At 38.0% G+C, this 21,213-nt stretch overlaps 1 protein-coding gene across 2 annotated transcripts; it reads left to right on the top strand.

Annotated features, from left to right (window-relative positions):
• The first annotated feature begins 884 nt into the window (after positions 1 to 884).
• Positions 885 to 18,596, top strand: LOC307119366 (putative ferric-chelate reductase 1). 2 transcript variants are annotated; one of them, XM_079805598.1, is made up of 17 exons: positions 885 to 983; positions 1,100 to 1,277; positions 7,719 to 7,855; positions 7,995 to 8,092; positions 8,192 to 8,339; positions 8,990 to 9,181; positions 9,605 to 9,706; positions 9,802 to 9,946; positions 10,962 to 11,033; positions 11,278 to 11,391; positions 11,481 to 11,596; positions 12,975 to 13,061; positions 15,968 to 16,059; positions 16,146 to 16,204; positions 16,288 to 16,428; positions 17,366 to 17,391; positions 17,510 to 18,596. In XM_079805598.1, exons 2-17 carry the CDS (start codon positions 1,100 to 1,102, stop codon positions 17,597 to 17,599), a joined length of 1,797 nt encoding a protein of 598 aa, XP_079661724.1. In that variant the 5' UTR covers positions 885 to 983; the 3' UTR covers positions 17,600 to 18,596. The 2 variants fall into 2 exon arrangements, with proteins under 2 accessions (XP_079661724.1, XP_079661725.1); XM_079805599.1 differs by lacking the exon at positions 10,962 to 11,033 and having other exon boundaries at positions 912 to 983.
• The last annotated feature ends 2,617 nt before the right edge of the window (positions 18,597 to 21,213 follow it).

Raw genomic sequence — 21,213 nt, 5'->3', positions numbered from 1 at the left:
CAAATTTGGGCATAAACTTCTGGCAGTGTTGTGTTTTCGTGTATTTTATAATTTTTTTCACAGCGCTGGATGTCATACGACACACGGGACACTTCACTACATGATTTCATGGTGAAATTTGTTATTTTCCATGTTAATCAGGTCAGTTTTGATCAAGAACAATCCACTGTGGCTTTAAATCAGCGTGCCGCCTCTGCGTGCGGTGTGAATGCTCTAATCTGTTAACATGGGCGCCGAAAAAAACACACGCTGTTCTAACGCGCGTGCAATGTGAAACCGGCGTAAGGATGCATTCACGTCCGCTGGGAGATTTGGGAAATGTTCGTAAAAATCAAACAGTGTAATGTTTTCAGTGGGGTGGCAACAGGGGTGGCAAGGACTTCGTCTGGGGTGGCAATTGCCACCCCAACTAGCCCTCTGGCTCCGCCACTGATTGAATTGCAATAAAGAAAGCAGTATTTGGGTGTAAAAAACCTTTAAAAACCTCGATAAAAATCGGTTAAAATACTGCCTTGGTGGGACTTGTTTCGGATCTCCAAAACAAAACTAGGGTCCTGGAAATGAGTTCCTGGTATTGCGGTTTTCCGATTCGGTAGGTGGCGCTGGCACAAAAAAATAGGGTCCTAGAAACGCGGTCCTGAAAGTGCAGCCTCTGGTATTGCAGACGGATAATGTGGGATTTTTCAAATGTTGCCAGTGGGTGGAGTTAAGCTCTGAGCAGGGGTAACTATAGTTACCCTTTAATTGTTGATATCAATAATTCAAATCCTGTGAATTAATGAAAGTTAAAACGGCTTGCCATACACCGTTGCATTACAGCATCTACCTATACAGGTAAGCCCTGCCCACAATGACTATAGCCTACGCTATTTGCAGAGAAGAGGAGACTGGATTCTTGAGCCCGCACGCACGCACGCACACGGTTTCAGCCAAAACAAAGACAACAATATCCTCAGGTTCCTCATCCGCCAAATTTCCCAAAGGTTGTTGTTTTAATCTATTTATTTTATTTCTCTCTTCTCTTCCCCGTCGCTGTTCATTGATACACTCGACGAAGACTTTATTACTTAGCTTATAGTGAGTTTATAAATCTCCTCAGATGTTCCTGTATGTTTTCCTGGCGTGTGTTGGGATCGTCCAGTGCTATTCTAATGGACAAGTCGCCGGAGTGTGTGGATCTTTGATGCCTGATCACGGCGTTACCGCTCAGACCAGCCCTTCTCCGTTCAACGTCGCTACTAGCAAGACCACCTTTAAAGAGGGAGATGAAATCACAGGTGAGGCTGTTCTTCTGCAACTGCTATGAGTTTTGTAGGACATACTTTGCATTTACAAACTTGTACAGCCGTTTTACCCATACCCATATGGGTATTCATATGTTGAGTGTTAATTAATATTTTATTTTGCATAGCCTACCGTAAATATTTTAAATTTAGTAGGAAATTAAGGAAGAATTATGGATGTTTTTTTCAAAACTTAATTGGCTATACTTCCAATTTTGTTATGCCAATTTTGATGACTGTATGCCTATTTATTATTATTATTATTATTATTATGTGTAAATTAGTGCTGTCAATCGATTAAAAAAAATATAATTCATAAAAAAAATTAATACCGATTTAAAAACATCTGAATTTTTCATATTGTAATAATTTCACAGTTACTCTCCAAATTAATGTAGAAACAACTTGACACAAATGATAAACATTCAACATAATTGAAATACAGCATAATTGAAAGCTATCAATTTCAATATTTATTAGGCTTAAAAAAAGAACTTTAAATTTCAGTGAACTTAAACCTATGTTCACATAAACCGTTTATAATAAATGTCATATTTCGGTCAATGACGTGACGCCTACATTTTCTGTCCGATTGCATTTATTTATTTATTTTTTCAGTTAAAAATGGTTTAAATGCATAAAAAGATCCCATATATATGTAGTACCTCTCCCATATATGAACTCACTTTCATTTTTTCAAAAAACATTAGTTATTTGTAATTTTTCTGTTATTTAAAGTGTCAAAATATCATGTGGTGTGACCGTCCGGCCATAACTGCCGTTTTGGAAACATCTTTGAAATGACTCTAAATGTATTCCAATTTATTTTCTACACTATTTGGCATTATTTCCAAAGTGTTTTGTAATCCTGCACAAAATTGCAAAGCATTTGTTTCGTTTTTTATTTCTTTCATATATATACAAACAAATATTGTCCGATGATGTCCATTTTATGAAATATCATGTGGTGCGACCATTAAGAAACTACACATTTTTTTACTTTTATGTTGAAATCCAATTAAAGATAGGGAGTTACATCATATACCAATTTGGGCGAGTCACCGGTGGATTTTGAGAGTTTGTTTGAAGAGCAGTTTTTTTTTGTTTTTCGGTAAGGCCTACGAGCATATATAGCCTGCATGCGCTACTGTACATTAGTTGACATTCACTTCTCGGGATCTCGGCACTGACACAGCTGGGTCAAATTTGTGCTGCTCACTTATTGTCTGCAGGAGGAAATATCTTCAGATCAGCCTCCGCCAGGCGTGACAGTTTCTATTCTGCCAGTTTCTCTGTGTCTGCTCTTGGAGCTGCCCACACTCTTGCACGTCTTTCCTGTTCCATGGCTGCCACCACAGATTTTTCGGAGTTTTTCGCCGGTATGTCGCTCTCTATTCCTGCTTCTTCCGGCAATAGCTTATCACGGGCCTGCCCGGCCGCATTCGCGGTGCTCTTATCGCCACTAAGCATCTTCACCCTTTCTGCGTGGTTTGCTTGGGCCTCAAGCAGGCGGAAGAGGCCATAGGGAATGCTGCCTGAGAAACTCCTGCGACGCCGCCTTAAAGGTGCCTCATCAAAGCTTCATGCCCTGGCTTACAAGCTTTTGGTATGGAGCAGGCCATATTTCCTGTCGTTACGCGCGACTCATGTTCCGGACATTCTGAACAGAGGCACGGATCGAGGGGGAGCCCGCTCTTCAGAGATTGGCGCCTCCACCCTCAGATAGTGGGCATGATATGGATGAGATTCGGACAGGCGTCCGTAAATCTATTTGCCTCGCGTGAAAACAGCCATTGTTCCATGTTCTTCTCGCTAAAGGACTTGGACGCGCCCCTTGGGGTAGATGCACTGGCCCACCCGTGGCCTAGAATGCTGCTGTATGCCTTTCCTCTCCTGTGCCTGATAATTCCCACACTGGCCAGGGTGAGAGAGAGGGACTTGTCTCTCATTCTGATAGCACCCAGGTGGCCCGAAGCACCATGGCTGGCGGAGATTATCCCTCTGTTACATGCCCAGCCGTGGCGCCTCCCCCTCCGCACAGACCTATTGTCTCAAGCGAACGTGGAGATTTATCACCCACACACGGACAGGGTAGCTCTCTGGGCCTGGCCCTGGCCCGTGAGAGGACGAACCTAAGCACGTTAGGGCTACTATACAGAATGCTAGGGCCGTTTCTACACGGTCCTTATATGGCTGTAAGTGGCAAGTGTTCGATGAGTGGTGTGATGGGCGGGGTCTCACTTCATATCAGTGCTCAGTTTCTGATATTTTGTGTTTCCTGCAAGACCTTATGGACAAGGGCATGGCTTTGGTTGGGCAGCATCCTCTAATCCACAGATTTATGAAGGGTGCCCGTCGTTCGTTGCCAGTCATTAGGAGAACGGATCCCTGAATGGGACCTCTCCATGGTGCTGGAAGCTCTGTCTCAATTCCCTTTTGAGCCTTTGGGGAATATTTCCCTGAAGTTGCTTTTAAGTCTTTTAAGACAGTAGTTAGTAGTTGGATTCTTACTGATTGTATGGGGTGGACAGGTGTCTTTATGCAGCTAACGACCTCAAACAGGTGCATCTAATTTAGGATAATAAATGGAGTGGAGGTGGACATTTTAAAGGCAGACTAACAGGTCTTTGAGGGTCAGAATTCTAGCTAATAGACAGGTGTTCAAATACTTATTTGCAGCTGTATCATACAAATAAATAGTTAAAAAATCATACATTGTGATTTCTGGATTTTTTTTTTAGATTATGTCTCTCACAGTGGACATGCACCTACAATGACAATTTCAGACCCCTCCATAATTTCTAAGTGGGAGAACTTGCAAAATAGCAGGGTGTTCAAATACTTATTTTTTCCTCACTGTATGCCCGTAGGTAAGGGGTGGGGCCTTACCGGGCATTGGCTGCGTGCTCCTGCCTGTCTTGTCAGACTTGGTGAAATTGGATGCTTCTGCAGAGGTCAGGTACAGATGGCCTTCCCGTAGGTGGATCTCCACTTGATGTTTCAGAGAACCGGGGTTATGACAGTAACCTATTGTTACTGATCTTTAGTAAAGATAAAGAACAGAGATAAGTTACTTAGTGCAGAAACGCTGAATGGAGAGAGAATCAGTGTCCATATGCCAGGAAATGCAGCTAAGAAGAGAGGTGTTACTTGTGATGTACCTTTGACAATGACGATGGAAGAGATAATACAGGAATTGAATGGAGGTAAAGTGATGAAAGCTATAAGATTACAAACAACAATAAATGGGGTGAAAAAGGATAGCCTGTCAGTTCTTCTTGAGTTTGAAAATGTTATGCCCAAGAAAATAAGAATGGGTTATTTGTTATGACGTTAGGGAATATATCCCAGCACCAATGAGATGTTTCAAATGCCAAAGAATGGGACACAATGCAGGACAATGCAAAGGAAAGTAGAGATGTGCTAGATGTGGAGGGGAACATGAATATGGTAAATGTGGTAAAGATGCAAAAATTAGATGTTGCAGCTGTGGAGGTGAACATAGTGCTGCTTTTGAAGGATGCCCAGTTCAAAAACAAGCTAAAGAGGTACAGAAGTACAAAATAATAAATCAGGTGTCTTATGCTGATGCAGTTAAAAAAAAACAAGGAAAGTGATCTAGCCAGACCCATGCAGCAAGCAACATAAGTCAGCCTGTAGGAAGATGTCCAATCGAGAGTCCATCTTATGAAGAAAAACTAAAGCAAACAGAAACAAACACACACTCTAAAAATGCTGGGTTAAAAACAACCCAAGTTGGGTTGAAAATGGACTAACCCAGTAATTGGGTTGTTGTAAGCAAACATTTAACCCAACCTCTGGGTTAAAACGACCCATTCACTGGGTTAAAACAACCCAATTGCTGGGTTAAAACAACTCATTCGCTGGGTTAAAACAACCCATTCACTGGGTTAAAATAACCCAATTGTTGGGTTAGTCCATTTTCAACCCAACTTGGGTTGTTTTTAACCCAGCATTTTTTAGAGTGCATGTTGCAAAAAGATTAATAAGGGTACACTCACTGATTGTGGATAAAATCAGCTTTGTGGCTTTCGTAAGACTGTGAATGTGGCAATGCAGCAACAGAGAAAAAGTGACAGAATCAAAACAATTGTACAGACAGCAACAGAGCTGTTGGGGATAAAAGATATTAAGGCTGAAATGACTCATGATGAGATGCTGAATCCTACTAATTATGATGGATTGCCTCAAGGTGATTAACGTACTTATGGTATTTAATAACTTACAATGGAATGCTAGAAGTTTAATTTGCGAATGGGCAAGAGTTTAAAAAGACCATAACTGATATGGATGTTAGCCCTGATATTATTTGTATTCAAGAGACCTGGTTAAGACCACACTTGGAATTTGTCATGATGGGGTATAGTTGTGTTAGATGTGATAGAATTGGATCACAAGGTGGAGGATGTATAACGTTCATTAAAGATACTCTAGCATATAGAAGAATAAATGTCTCTTATGAATATGAATGTGTAGTAATAGAAATATGTAGTCCCAGAGGAAACATTAAGCTAGTCATTTTTTACAATCAATGCAAGAAGTTATCAATGCAAATATTTCAAGGCATTATACCAAGTGTTGGCAGAAGAGAAATATGTTGAAGATTTTAATGCTCGTAATACTCTATGGGGAGGTGATTATACAGATAAAAATGGAGATGTAGTTGAAGAATTAATGGATGAGAGATCACTTGTTTGTCTTAATGATGGAAGTGGTACTAGGGTAGATATTAGAAGAAATTCAGTATCATGCCTAGATCTAACTTTAGTCTCTGGAAATATCAGTAATTCATTTGAATGGAAAAAAAATGATCTGTGGGGTATTTTGAGCTAAACTTCACATTCACACTCTGGGGACATCAGAGACTTATTTTACATCTTGAAAAAAGGGGCATTATAGGACCCCTTTAAGATCTTCCGCTGCCGAACATGACGCGGATCTGACACGCTGTCACGCTCATTTTTTCACAACTCTTTAAGACGTTATTTAACTCATTGAAGAATGCTCTTATGATAATACTCGACAAAACGGGCATCATGGCATGTGTTATTTTTGTGTTATTGTTCGTTCAAACGCAAAAAGAGAGCATGATACTGTGCGCGTCTTTTTGTGCGTCTCGTGTGTGTGAGGACATTTACAGACAGCGTTAAATATTTTGAACGCATTAAACTGAGAAAATTAATCACATAAATGAACACGTTAATTTTGACAGCACTAGTGTAAATTGTCATAATAAAAACGGAATATGTGTCCAAACTTTGTGGTAGTGTACACGATAGGCTTACTCTTTATAAAATATTGAAGTATAGGCTAATGCTGCAAGTCTAATAACCAGACTACATAATACTATTGTATATTTAGCCTAACATTTAAAACAAATATATATATTAAACATGTATTTCTAAATTTCAGACATTAAAGAAATACTTGATCACTGAATGCTGTCATTGACCAATCAGAATCAATTTCAGAGCCTTAATAAATAAAAACATTTGTAACGCTTACAATAACATTAACTTTAGTTAACTACATTACTTAAAAGATGAACTAACAATGAACCGCACTTCTGCATTAACAAATGCTAACAAATGAAACCATGTTGTAAAGTGTATACTATATCTGAAGGCTTGGTACACACAGAAATTAAAATTGTCATAATTTACTCACCCTCATGTTGTTTTAAACCTGTAAAACTTTGATTCATCTTTGTAACACTTAGTGAAGATATTTTTCATGAAATTCGAGATTTCAATACAATGAGTCCACGCAACTACCACTTTGACGCTTCAAGAAGTTCATAAAATGAATACATGTGAATTGAGTGGTTCAGTTCAAATTTTCTGAAGAGACTTGATCATTTTATATGATAAACAGCTTTTATTCACATAAACATTCATCAATCCACACATCAGTTATGGTAAACGGAAGCTCAAGCATGTTCACGTAATGCATGAGAAATTAACTTTTAGAAGAGACGAAGTGGTAGTTGCTTGGGCTGTCAATGTAGGGAAAGAAATCTCTCAGATTTAATTAAAAAGATTTATGTTATGAAGATGAATAAAAATCTTTCAGGTTTGGAACAACATGAGTGAGATATAAATTTTTGGGTGAATTAAACCTTTAAAATAGTTAACAAATACTGTATATTATAGATATTTATACTATATCATTAGATAATAAAAGTGCTGTACCATACTATGTTATGTAACCTAATGCATTCACAATGCATACTATAATAATACTATAATATTCATTAATTAATGACTGTTTATCAGATTTTTACATGGATTATGTTGAATCGCTATTGTCATAATCAAAAAAACTGTTACATCATATCAGATCACATCAATTTGTCTATGCTATTCAGGTTCTGTCTGTATCTAAGTGGAAATTCCACTGTTTCTTCTTTCTCAGTAACTCTAAATGCACAATCAGGAGATTATTTTGAAGGGTTTATGTTACAAGCAAATGAAGTTGGATCGACTGGTCCCATTGGTACTTTTAGTGTGGCGGACAGTGCTGCACAGGTCATCAACTGCGGTTCTGTAGCAGTGAGTTTTTCTACATTTATATTTTAATTACATTACTTGCTTCCATTATTAATAATCATAGCATAGGATGACATTGATATATTTTTAGTTTTTTGTTAAAAAAAACAGCATTGACATAATTATATTATATTATATTCAGAATCGTGCAGTTTCTCATCAATCAGCTTCTAAAAAGACTTCAATTCAAGCTAAATGGAAGGCCCCTGCATCTGGACTGATCAAAAATATAGAGTTCAGGTATAATTTTCCCTGTTTCATTAAATGCATTGTTTTATCATTTGTATGTTATTACATAGTGTGATTTTTAAATTTTATTTTATGGAATTTTCTTTTCAGAGCAACATTTGTTAGAAGTAAGAAAACTTTTTGGGTTGGTGTCAAGAGCTCTCCTGTTACATATAGTGGTACTCCTGTAGCTCCGACTGTAGCTCCGACTGTAGCTCCGACTGTAGCTCCGACTGTAGCTCCAACTGTAGCTCCGACTGTAAGTTTTGCTTTTTTTCTACACCTACAAAAACATAAAATCTAGGAATATGTCGATCTGTTCTCGCACACCGATCAGGCATAACGTTATGATAACAGGTGAAGTGAATAACACTGATTATCTCTTCATCACGGCACCTGTTAGTCAGTGTGTGGGATATATTAGGCAGCAAGTGAACATTTTGTCCTCAAAGTTTATGTGTTAGAAGCAGGAAAAATGAGCAAGCGTAAGGATTTAAATGAGTTTGACAAGGGCCAAATTGTGTTGGCTAGATGACTGGGTCAGAGCATCTCCAAAACTGCAGCTCTTGTGGGGTGTTCCCGGTCTGCAGTGGTCAGTATCTATCAAAAGTGGTCCAAGGAAGGAACAGTGGTGAACCGGCGACAGGGTCATGGGCGGCCAAGGCTCATTGATGCACGTGGGGAGCGAAGGCTGGCCCGTGTGGTTGAGCTACTGTAGCTCAAATTGCTCAAGAAGTTAATGTTGCTTCTGATAGAAAGGTGTCAGAATACACAGTTCATCGTAGTTTGTTTCGTATAGGGCTGCATAGCTGCATAGCTGCAGACCAGTCAGGGTGCCAGGGTCATAATGTTATGCCTGATCAGTGTATGTTGTTTTATATTCAGCACAAATTGCTCTGTTCATTTCAGGTCCCATCAAACCCTGATTGTGGGAAAACCAAAGTCTGCTTCAGTCAGCCCAACAACTGTGACCCAACTACCAGCACAGACTGTCACTTCATGGCAGTTCAGGCATCATCTAACCAATCAGAATGGATAATCGAAATTTTTGGCCAGGCTGATGGATATGTCGCCATTGGGTTTTCAGATGACAAGGAAATGGTACATACTCTGTCTCGCTCATGAGATATGAGCGGGCCCAAATTAAATCTGCAGACCTTTACTTAATTTGTCTAAAAATATTTAACAGAACAACCGTCATGAAATGTGGAATGTGTAGAACGTCGGGAGTGATGGGTGCTCCAAATTCTGTGCACAGATTCCATGTGGAGCCTGGATGTCTGTTAGGTGTCTATACACTGTAAACATTCAAGTGGGTGTTGCCATGTCGGACGTATTATATTTCACCCGAAACATGAGATCCATCTGCTGAATCTTTTCAGGAGAACTACCTCTTTCAGCGCTGACTCATTATTATGCATTTCTCAACAAACATCAGCAAAACCCATGTTATGTTGTTTTACCAGGAACAATGAGACAACATTGTTCATGTGGTTTTAAGAAGTGCTTTCTTTGTATTTTCAGGGCAATGACGACATCTACATCTGTAGTAAGGACAAAAACAGCATTCCCCAAGTTCAACATGCTTTTTCTACAGGAAAATTTGCTCCAAATATTCTCTCACTGGTACAGATCACTTCCATTCTTCTAGTGCGCCACCATTTCCAGCTGTTGTTTGATCTAATATCATCACTGACACGTATATTCTACATGATTTACAGGGGAATGTGTCTAATATCAAGACAGCGTTGACAAATGGAAATATCAACTGTTCTTTTACTTCTCGTAATGCCATTAGCACGGGAAGTAGAGCAGCGTCCACTGGCCAGTACTACCTCATGATTGCTTCCGGACCTTCCAGTCAAGGTCTGTGGTTTATCAGATTTGATTTAAAATTTCAATGTTGGATAAAATCAAAGATTTAAACAAAAACTGTCAAATGAAATGCAGTGTTATTTTAGTAAAATGCTATACTATTATAATATTTATTAACCATTTAATTAGTATTTTTCAGTTTAAGTTTTAGTAATGTTATGTGCTTTTGTCATTTCTATGTGTTTTTTTTTCTTTAAATATATATCTCTTTGGATTTATTTTTATTTTAGTAATTTTGGTAATTTTAGCACTTATTTCAGTTTTTAAATATTCATCAAATATTTATGATTTATTTTAGTTCCGCTTTAAAAGAAAGGACAATTAAAGGGTTCACCCAAAAAATGAAAATTCTGTCATTAATTACTCACCGCATGTCGTTCCAAACCCGTAAGCCCTACGGAACACAGATTAAGATATTTTTGATGAAATTGGAGAGCTCTCTGAACCATTCATAGGCAGTGACGTCATTGCATTTTTCAAGGTCCAGAAAGGTTAAAATAGTCCATGTGACTACATCGGTTCAACCTTGATTTTATGAAGCGACGAGAATACATTTTGTATACTGACAGAATGACAGATTTTTCATTTTTGGGTGAACTAATCCTTATATTGTTATTTTAAAACAATAACAACAATGATGTAATGCTTTCATTCTGCTTTAATATACCAATAGGGATAGTCCACATAAAAAAAATATAATTGTCATCCTATACTCACCCTCATGTTTCAAACTCTAAGAACATTTGTTCTTCCATGAAACACAAATCAAGATGCTTAGCAGAATTCTCAGAAAGTTTCAATTTACGCGAGGTAAGATTTTCAGTGAATAATGAAATTCCTCACAGAAGGCTATCAGAAGATTGGTGTACAGGACACTTTTATGCTACGTTTCTCTGAAAAACAATGCTACAGCCAGTTATTCTACTTTGAAATGAGCGATCCGTGTCGGAATGTCTGTTTTTGTTTTGATCTGTGCAATAACGCACGTTGTCAATTTACCCAATAGTATTTCGACACCCCGGGTTGCCAGTTGACGGAAAACACTGCGTATTGCAGTCATGGAAGCCAGCTAACAAAGGTCAGAGATCGCAGATTCTACTCAACCTAAAAAGCGAGAATTGAGTCTGAGGAGGAGGGGGCGGAGCAAACTATATTTTGAATGTGGACTGCAGTACCCATTTCAACCACTAGCTGCCATTCCTACATACGGCACCTTTAATGCATCTTCTTTTGTGTTTTCTGGAAGAGTCACTGGTTTGGAACAGCATGAGGGATAGTAAATGATGAAAGTCCTTTAACTGAAGAATTACCTTGATTTGTAGGTAACATCCAAACCCACACAAAAAGATTTGTCAGTGGCACCAAGGCTGATCTACAGAATCCATCCACGGTCACCTCAAACGCTGAAGAATTCCCACCAATCCTTAAAGCCCATGGTGAGTACACCATGACAGACTGCCACTGGATCCACATTAGAGCCTCACTTCAGCATTACTGTGGTCCTAATGCTACTGATCTGGTTCAGGTGCCCTGATGTTAATCGCCTGGATGACCACGGGCAGTATAGGCATGATCATAGCACGCTATTTAAAGGGAGTTGCCAAGGGCCAAGGTCTTGGCGGTAAAGATTTCTGGTTTATGGTAAGTCTTTTATCAGTTTTTACACTCACATTTTTTCACATTTTAACCATATTTCTAATTGCATGGGGATTTACGTGTATGCATTTGGCTTTAATCCAAAGTGACTGCCATTGCATTCAAGGTATTCATGCATTCCCTGGGAATCAAACCCATAACCTTGGCATTGTTAGCACCTTGCTTAAGTCTTCTGTTTAAAGAGGACCTATTATGCACTTTTTCAAAGTCTTGGTTTTGTTTTTGGGGTCTACTAGAGTAGGTTTTCATGTTCAGGAGAAAACTCACGACTACAATCAAGGTGTTTCAGGGAGTTCAGAAACACTGCGCACCGATATAGAAAACAACTCCCTTAGTGTCTTTGTGCTTTGTGCAGACCTTTTTCATGCTCAAACAGCAAAATTACACACTAAAGTTGAAAATGTAAAAAGGCATAAAAAAAATCAGACCTGAATGTCAGCTGGATCAGATTTGTAAAAATATGGATTTTAGATTTTCATTTTTTGCTGTTTAGACCTTAAGCAACTAAACAGGTTTGATATGAAGCAGAAAAAAAAAACTAAACTAAACAAAGCCAGAGCCCTTCCATTATCTACCTCATGAGCTCATTTGTAAAGTGAATTACATGAGTCATGTTGACATATGTTTCATCAGCATGACAGTGGAAAAATCTCTTTGTTAAATGCTCTGCAGTAATAAGTATGTGTGCAGTCAGTGCAAGCAGGATAAGATCAGCAAGTTATGGTGTGTGAACATCACTTGTCATTAAAGGGATAGTTCACCCAAAAATGACAATTCTGTCATTATTTACTCACCCTCAAGTTGTTCCAAACCTGTATGAGTTTCTTTGATCTGCTGAACATAAAATAATGTTTGTAACCAAGCAGATAGAGCAACCACTGACTACCATAGTATTTTATGTATATACTATTGTAATATTTTTTTTCCATACTATAGTAGTCAGTGGTTGCTCTATCTGCTTTGTTACAAACATTCTTCAAAATAACTTCTTTTGTGTTCAGCAGAACAAAGAAACTCATACAGGTTTGGAACAACTTGAGGGGGAGTAAATGGGTGAACTATCCCTTTAACAACACTTATTGCATCATATAGCCCATAACAGATTACAGCACAGTATTACTTTTAGACAACAGTTCTATAAATACAAAGATAATATCATGTAACATACGTTTCAGCACAATATCAGCACACTAAAATAAATGGATTGGTTCTATCAAATGTGCATTCAAAATGTCTGATTCATCTATTTTAATACATTTTCATTTTGAATAATGTGGTTTTATACATTATGTAATGATGTTAAAAACATACAGGAAGTTTAACCAAATTATTAACCATAACTGGTTTATTTGTTCTTCCACAGGCCCACGTATCTCTGATGCTCCTGTCAATCATTGCCACAGCCATCGCATTCATACTGGTGTTTTCTTATGCACAGGATTGGGCTGGGGTAAACTAAAATAATTTATAAATATACTATATTGCTAAAAGTATTGGGACACCCCTCCAAATCATTGAATTGGATCACAGGTGTTCCAATCACTTCCATGGCCACAGCTGTATAAAATCAAGCACCTAGGCATGCAGACGCTTCTACAAACATTTGTGAATTAATTGGTTGCTCTCAGGAGCTCAGTGTATTCAAGCGTGGTACCGTGATAGGTTGCCACCTATGCAATAAGTCCATTTGTGAAATTTCCTCACTACTAAATATTCCACGGTCAACTGTTAGTGGTATTATAACAAAGTGGAAGCAATTGGGAACAACAGCAACATGTAAAATCACAGAGCAGGGTCATCGCATGCTGAGGCTCACAGTGTGCAGAAGTTGCCAACTTTCTGCAGAGTCAATAGCTACAGACCCCCAAACTTTGTGTGGCCTTCAGATTAGCTCAAGAACAGTGCGTAGAGAGCTTCATGGAATGGGTTTCCATGGCCGAGCAGCTGCATCCAAACCTTACATCATCAAGTGCAATGCAAAGCGTCAGATGCAGTGGTGTAAAGCACGCCGCCACTGGACTCTAGAGCAGTTGAGACGTGTTCTCTGGAGTGACGACCCTTCTCTGTCTGGCAATCCGATGGATGAATCTGGGTTTAGTGGTTACCAGGAGAACGGTACTTGCCTGACTGCATTGTGCCAAGTGTAAAGTTTGGTGGAGGGGGGATTATGGTGTGGGGGTTGTTTTTCAGGGGTTGGGCTTGGCCTCTTAGTTCCAGTGAAAGGAATTCTTAATGCCCTTAATGACAATTTCATGCTCCCAACTTTGTGGGAACAGTTTGGGGACGGCCCCTTCCTGTTCCGGCATGACTGCGCACCAGTGTACAAAGCAAGGTCCATAAAGACATGGATGAGTGAGTTTGGTGTGGAGGAACTTGACTGGCCTGCACAGAGTCATGAACTCAACCCGATAAAACAGCTTTGGGATGAATTAGAGCGGAGACTGCGAGCCAGGCCTTCTCGTCCAACATCAGTGCCTCTCTAATGCACTTCTAGAAGAATGGTCAAACATTCCCATAAACTCACTCCTAAACCTTGTGGAAAGCCTTCCCAGAAGAGTTGAAGCTGTTAAAGCTGCAAAGGGTGGGCCAACTCCATATTAAACCCTACGGATTAAGAATGGGATGTCCTTAAAGGTCCCGTGGCATGGATTTTTTAAAAATTATTTTATGTTTCCTGAGGTGTACTTATATTGTTATTACGATTTTTACATCACAAAATGTCATCATGTAGAAATAAAAGGCATTTATTCTATCTTGATATTTGGCCTCTGGCTTGAATGCTCTGTTTCAAGGGGCGTGTCTGCTGTGAGACTTCAGTGAAAACGCCCACTGTTGTGATTGGCTGACATCTTTGCATTTGAAATGAGTATTAGATTATGTGGCGGAGGGGGCTTGGTTTAGTGAGGTCTGCACGCACAGCCAGAGAGAGACGGACTGGGCACTCGTGGACCAGAGAGACGGAGAGGTGGAGAAAGATTGATGAGAAAGTTATATTGTACTGAGTTGTTGAGAGCGCTGTGAGTGGGAGTTTATTTTGTTTGTATCAGAGAGTTCTGAATAAACACGAGTCCCAGTCACGCCGACCCTGTCTTCTTCCTCCTTATTCTACGAACTTTGTAACATGTGGAACACCCCTCGAATACTTTTACTAAGTTTTTGTTTTACCATTACAGCTGTCGAGATGAACAAACCGTGAAAGTGTTGATCATAGCATTCTTTTTAGATCTTTTCCCATCGCATGAAAAGCTGCAGTGATGAGCATTGCGTACACATGCAGTCTGTTGATCGCGTGAATGCTGTGATCTCGTCATTGCAACGCGTTTTCTCTCACAAAATGCTTTCACCACAATTAACAGCAAACACAACATCGATATGAATACAGTAAGAGCTTCGTTGTGCAGCATAACAGCGTCATTCATTATAACGGCAGTTTGGGCAAGTGTGCAGATACACTCACAACGTGTGATTGACAGCTTCGAACATTATAAAGAGAGTGTTGTTTGATCGCTAATCTAGCATCTAATCACAATTTAAATAACAGATTTGTTTCATGCTACTAACAGAAACAATGTTAAGTTGATTGTTTAGTCAGTGGTTTGATTCACTGATGAAAGAAAGTCTGCGTGAACTTGAATGATTAGCTACACATCAGAAATCACTGATCACAGATCAGGCATTAATGAACACTGTTACTCACTGTTTGCGGCGGTGCTGTCGAATCCATATCGTAAAGTCTGTTTGTAAAGCCTGTGCTGACATTGCAACTAAAATAAACTGAATCCATTTTCTCCAAATTCTCTGGGCGGGCAAAGCAGAGGAAGGGGAGGTAACCTTTACCCGCATGACGACATACAGGGAAGACTCTAGATCAGCTCGTCTGAGCTCTCATTTTCTCAAAGGCAGAGCAGGACACCCAGAACTCTGTTTGCACCTATCGAAATTTCTAGCCACTTGGGGACCATATACAGGCTAGGGGAACTCATATTAATGTTTAAAAACCTCATAAAATGAAAATTTCATACCATGTGCATGTAAAGGCAGGCATCCCAAAACTTTTGGCAATATAATAAATTATTTATTTATATGTATGTATGTGTGTGTGTGTGTGTGTGTGTGTGTATAGTGTGTGTATATATATGTATATACACTACAGTCCATTTTCTTAATGTTTTTGAAGTATCTTATGTTCACCAAGGCTGCATTTATTTGATCAAAAATACAGTAAAAGGAGCAATATTGTAAAATATTCATATAAAGACATTGGGCTTTAAATTGAATTGACAATTATTTCAGATGTTTATGGTGAAGTGTTTTGTCCTGAAATACCGTGATGCATTGTTGTATCTGTGTGTGTAGGGAGCTCATCCTGTCCTGGGCTGTTTGGTGATGATCCTCAGTCTCATTCAGCCCATAGTTGCTATATTCCGCTGTGACCCGCAGGACGAGCGGTCAGTAACTTCACTTCTTTTATGCAGATAGGTCTTGGAAAGGCAAGGCGGAAGTATTATTATTAATCTGATGGTTTTCTTTGCAGGAGGTTTATTTTCAACTGGGCCCATTCCTTTATTGCTTTAGCAATCAAAGCCATCGCAGGTATGACAACAACTTTATTATCTTCATCTCCATCTTCCATTTCCTCAGATGAAAACAATATCTCTTTTTATTCTGTGACACAGTTGCTGCAATTTTCACTGGTTTGGCACTGTTTGAAGAATATAAGACAGATGGATGGATGTTGAAAGTTATGGGAGGTTTTATAACCTGGGAGGCCTTGATGTACGTTCTTCAAGATCTTAACTTCCGCGCCAGGAAAAAAGGTAACGCTGCATTCATGCTGGTAAAGTTACATGAAAACACCAATGATGTCAATTGAAAGAAGCATAACACCCTTCTTATTGATTTATTTACTCATTTTTTTATTTGTATTATATTTTTTTTTATTTATACACTACACTACCTTTCAAAAGGGATGGTAAGATTTTTTAAATATTTTTTGAAAGAAGTTCAAAACTCTTATGCTTACCAAGGCGGCATTTATTTGATCAAAATGACAGTAAAAACAAGAATATTGTGAAATATTATTACTTGTATTATTATTACTTATATAATATTATATAATTTTTAATTAAAATATAAAAATATAATTACAATTATTAAAATTTTCTATTTTAATATATTTTAAAATGTAATTTATTAATGTGATGGCAAAGCTGTATTTTCAGCATCATTACTCCAGTCTTTAGTGTCACATGATCCTTCAGAAATCATTCTAATACACTTATTTGGGGCTTAAAGGGTACATAACACACACCGTTTCTGCCAATCTCATGTTAATCTTGAGTACCTATAGAATAGTATTGCATCTTTCATAACTTTGAAGAGTCTTTAGTTTTATCATATTTATAAAAGACAGATACGCTGTAACGATTCTTTCAAAAACAGGCAAACTCATGGAGGAGTAAAGTGGGTGGAGACACACACACGCACACACACACACACACGGTTTGTTTTAGTATCTAAGTGAGGACAAAAATTTGTAATATTATAAATGTTTTTCCTTCCACTTTTGATCACTTTAATGTGTCTTACTGACCCCAAACTTTTGAACAGTAGTGTATATTTATATTTGTATATCATATTGTTATTGATTTCTACTTTTTCTAGGAATTCCGATTTTGGAAATTATCTGAAAATGTTTTATTCAAACAATTGAATGCATAAAATATTTATAACACCCTTGTCATTTTATTTTAGATTCTGAGATTTTCAGTTGTGGATTGGTAAGTCCAACGTTAAGACATATGGGCTTAATCTCATAGATAATTTAGTAGGCTACATAAATAAAAGGCGATCATGTAAATTTCATGTTTTAAAGTATTATGTTTTATTTTTTGTTAGATTAAACCTGAAGCAGTCCTGCTCTTGGTGTTTGTGTTGGGAAACCTGGCCTTCTTGATAGCACTTCTTGTTGGAATAGGCACAACTTAAGTACACCCAATATGCATCAGCCTTCCTCACTGGTTAAGGCCATTTTTTGACACTTTCGTTTCAGAAGTATAGTTTTTTATATATGTATAATATATGATCATATGATCCCAGAAGGATCTCTACACATTTTTATGTTCATTTTTTTAAAGTTAATATAGCATTTTTCTGTGCTAAAACCAATTAGAGATTCACCATTGTGCCTTTGAGTGTAAGAAGTGTAAGTGCGAGTTGCTATTAGGAAACTGTTCTTTACTGTACTGTAAGTTGCTCATTGAGATGGAAGAACAATAGTTGAATCATCTCGGTCTCTAATTACAGAGGTCAAAAAATTGAAGTTATTCAATTGTATTTTATTTTAAAACTGAAGTAATGTTAATTAAATCATTTAAGGGGGATATTTGAAATTGTATACATATTTTTATATAATTGTATGTGTAAAGGCCTATATAGATATTATATTATACTATGATCGTAACTTAAGTGTACAAGTCAAAAAGCCTTCAACCACTAGATGGCAGTGTCACGACTGAAAACAAAAACAACTAACATTTTGTACATTCAGACTTCAAGGGATATGAATGACATTTATTCAGATTAATAAATGGAACATTTTGTTTACTTTTTGGATTAACAATTCCTGAATTGGACATGCTAAGATGTATCAATGAATAATGACGTTAACTGATTTTTTTAAAAAGTACAATCAACTTGAATGTTTAACTCATTTAAACTTAAATTACATTGAACCGAGTTGAATCTTGTATAACTTATAAAAAAAGTTTAAAATTGCTTAACTTAGTTTGATTTGTTAATGCAATGTAAAAACTTGTTGTCATAACTGATTGATCATATCATTTTTTACAGAGTAGTTAAACTGGACAAATCTGTTAGTCACATGTATGATAGAAATCAGGAAACAATGTTTTATAAGCATTGACAAGTCTTTTTATTGTTTTCCCATGTGTTTAAATAAAACAAATTATCTAAAGAGCACTACAAATGCTATGTGATTTCAGTCAACATGTATCCGTGTTCGCATCCATTTTGCCTCTATTAGGTGACATATTTCTGAGTAAAACAGGATATTCGGCAAGAAACTGGAAAAGAATTGAGTGTTAATAGTGTTCTAAGAGGACTTGTTCCTTTAAGACCAGGAATGTGTGTTAAACAGACTCCATTTTGAACAATTTATACCTTCACTTTACCTCCCTTTCTTGATGAAACATTGCACAAAGAAGGGGAAAGAAAACTCCTAGCTACAAGTATATTATGGGTTGATGTTCACAATAGTCTTTAGGAACGCTGCTCTCACTGTGGTGCTCTGGTGGTGATTTAGCAGCTTGTGTGAAGTCAGCTGGTTGGCTTTCATCTTTTACAGTGTTGTGCCTCACGGTTCTTGCTGTTTCAGCACAGGCCTCCTGGTGTTTGGCTGGTAAACGTGGAGGGCAGTCGTGGCAGCACTGAGGAAACAGGAAAAAAGCACAATACTAGCTCTCTGCTGTGTGCCCGATTCACAGGCCGACTGTCGGGTCGGGGACAGTCCTTTCAACTTGCTTTGAATCAGAGTCGCTGCTTTCAAATTCACCACAGCAATAATATTTCATATTGGTCATCTCTGAGTTGCAAAAAATACTATTATGACAGTTTTGTCCAAATCAAGAAGTGATATTTTTTGCTTCTGAATTATTGTAATTTTCAGGTGGGATTTAGTTTGTCATTCACACCAATGTTATTTTACTTTTATTTATATACTATTATATTTGTATTAATATCTTAGCTTTTATATTTGTTTTAATTTTAATTTGTTTAATGTAAAAAAAAATGTCATTTTAAAAATATTACTATTTAGGTTTCATTTTTCATCTTTAGTGATTAATTTTTTTTCCAGTTAGTAGCCTAATTTTAGTGCTTCAACAAACTTTTTTGATCTAATATTTATATTTTATTTGATTTCAGAGTTAATTTGATTAAAAACTACAATATTGACCTCTAGTGGTTAAAAATGTAATTGCATGTGTCTCGCTGAAGATAATTGCTTTGGTTGTGCATCGGCTATGATCGTCAGCGCGGAACAATGTAGTTCTAGTCACTGGTAAGTAATGTGAAATTCAGCCAAAGTTAAAGGTGCGGTATGTAGGTTGAAATGGGTACTGCAGTCCAAATTCAAAATATTGGAGAGAGTTGTTTCCCCCGCCCCCTCCGCCTCAGACTACCGGCACATCCGGGAACTTAAAGGATTAGTTCACTTTTTAATAAACTTTTGCTGATAATTTACTCACCCCCATGTCATCCAAGATGTCCATGTCTTTCTTTCTGCAGTCGAAAAGAAATTAAGATTTTTAATGAAAACATTCCAGGATTTTTCTCCATGGACTTCAATGGGCTCCAAACGGTCCAAGGTCCAAATGAACGTGATCATCTCTGAGCTCCGCCATAACTTCCGCTAAGTGAGGTCAAAATACGAACGTGGTCATAGATATATCGATCATAGATGCTTCATACTGATCCGTGCAGGCACTAATGAGGCATCTACGTATACTTCTATAACCATGCTCGTATTTTGACCTCACTTAGCGGAAGTTATGGCGGAGCTCAGAGACGATCACGTTCGTCTGATAAGAGGTAAAATAATAGCATAAATACTGCTCGGTTTCTCGCAGAAACAGATCGTTTCGCTAGATAAGACCCTTATTCATCGTCTGGTATCGTTTAAAGCCCTTTGAAGCTGTACTGAAATTGTCATTTGGACCTTGAACCGTTTGGAGCCCATTTAAGTCCATTATATGGACAAAAATCCTGGAATGTTTTCATTAAAAATCTTAATTTCTTTTCGACTGAAGAAAGAAAGACATGGACATCTTGGATGACATGGGGGGTGAGTACATTATCAGCAAAAGTTTATTTAAAAGTTAACTAATCCTTTAAAGGGAGAGTTCACATTGAAATGAAAAAAAAGAAAGAATATATATATATATACTCACCCTGCTGTTGTTCTAATGCCCTGTGTCCTTCTATCTTTTTCGGATCTCAAAAGCAGACATTTTAAAAATAGTCCTGCATGCGCTCCTTCCTATAATGGCAGTGGATAGCGACCAGACTAAAACATTACCAAAAATATACAAAAGTATCACGCAATGATACAGTGAGACGCGCGCCATATATGGAAAGTGTTCAGGAGGCATACTATAAGGTTTTGCGAGAAATAGACATGTGCTTTGTGTATTCATTAAATGGCAGGACCAGGATTTGGAAGTGCCGGCTGGGCAGGAGTCAGACAAAGTGGGCGTTTGGTATATCTGGGACATCGCACCCCAGCCTGAGGTAAAGTTAACAGCCCTGACAGCAATAGAAAAACCAGAGTGAAAATTTGGCCCTGTCGCATTGAACAGGATGTCAAAATATCACAAATACTACAGGTGAATTATTTATCTTACACAATGGTTTGTGTGAGTCCCTCAATTCTCATTTGAATCCTTCACTGCTTTGAACTTGAGTTGATGCAGTGAACTGCAGTGTGAATCATGGGAGACTGTCTGAATGATGTTCATTAGCATGAAGGGTCAGTGATCCGGAGATGCCCCCAGCAGAACTGCCCCGGGCCCCTGGACATGAAT

This window comes from Gobio gobio (genome assembly GCF_949357685.1).
Source record: "Gobio gobio genome assembly, chromosome: 23".
Classification (NCBI taxonomy): domain Eukaryota; kingdom Metazoa; phylum Chordata; class Actinopteri; order Cypriniformes; family Gobionidae; genus Gobio; species Gobio gobio.
This window is presented reverse-complemented; position numbering and strand designations above follow the sequence as displayed.

Coding starts and splice junctions, on each gene's coding strand:
- LOC307119366 (XM_079805598.1), top strand. CDS start 1,100: ATGTTCCTGTATGTTTTCCTGGCGTGTGTTGGGATCGTCCAGTGCTAT. Junction 9,707..9,801: donor CTCCAAATATTCTCTCACTG/GTACAGATCACT, acceptor CATGATTTACAG/GGGAATGTGTCTAATATCAA. Junction 11,597..12,974: donor GTAAAGATTTCTGGTTTATG/GTAAGTCTTTTA, acceptor GTTCTTCCACAG/GCCCACGTATCTCTGATGCT.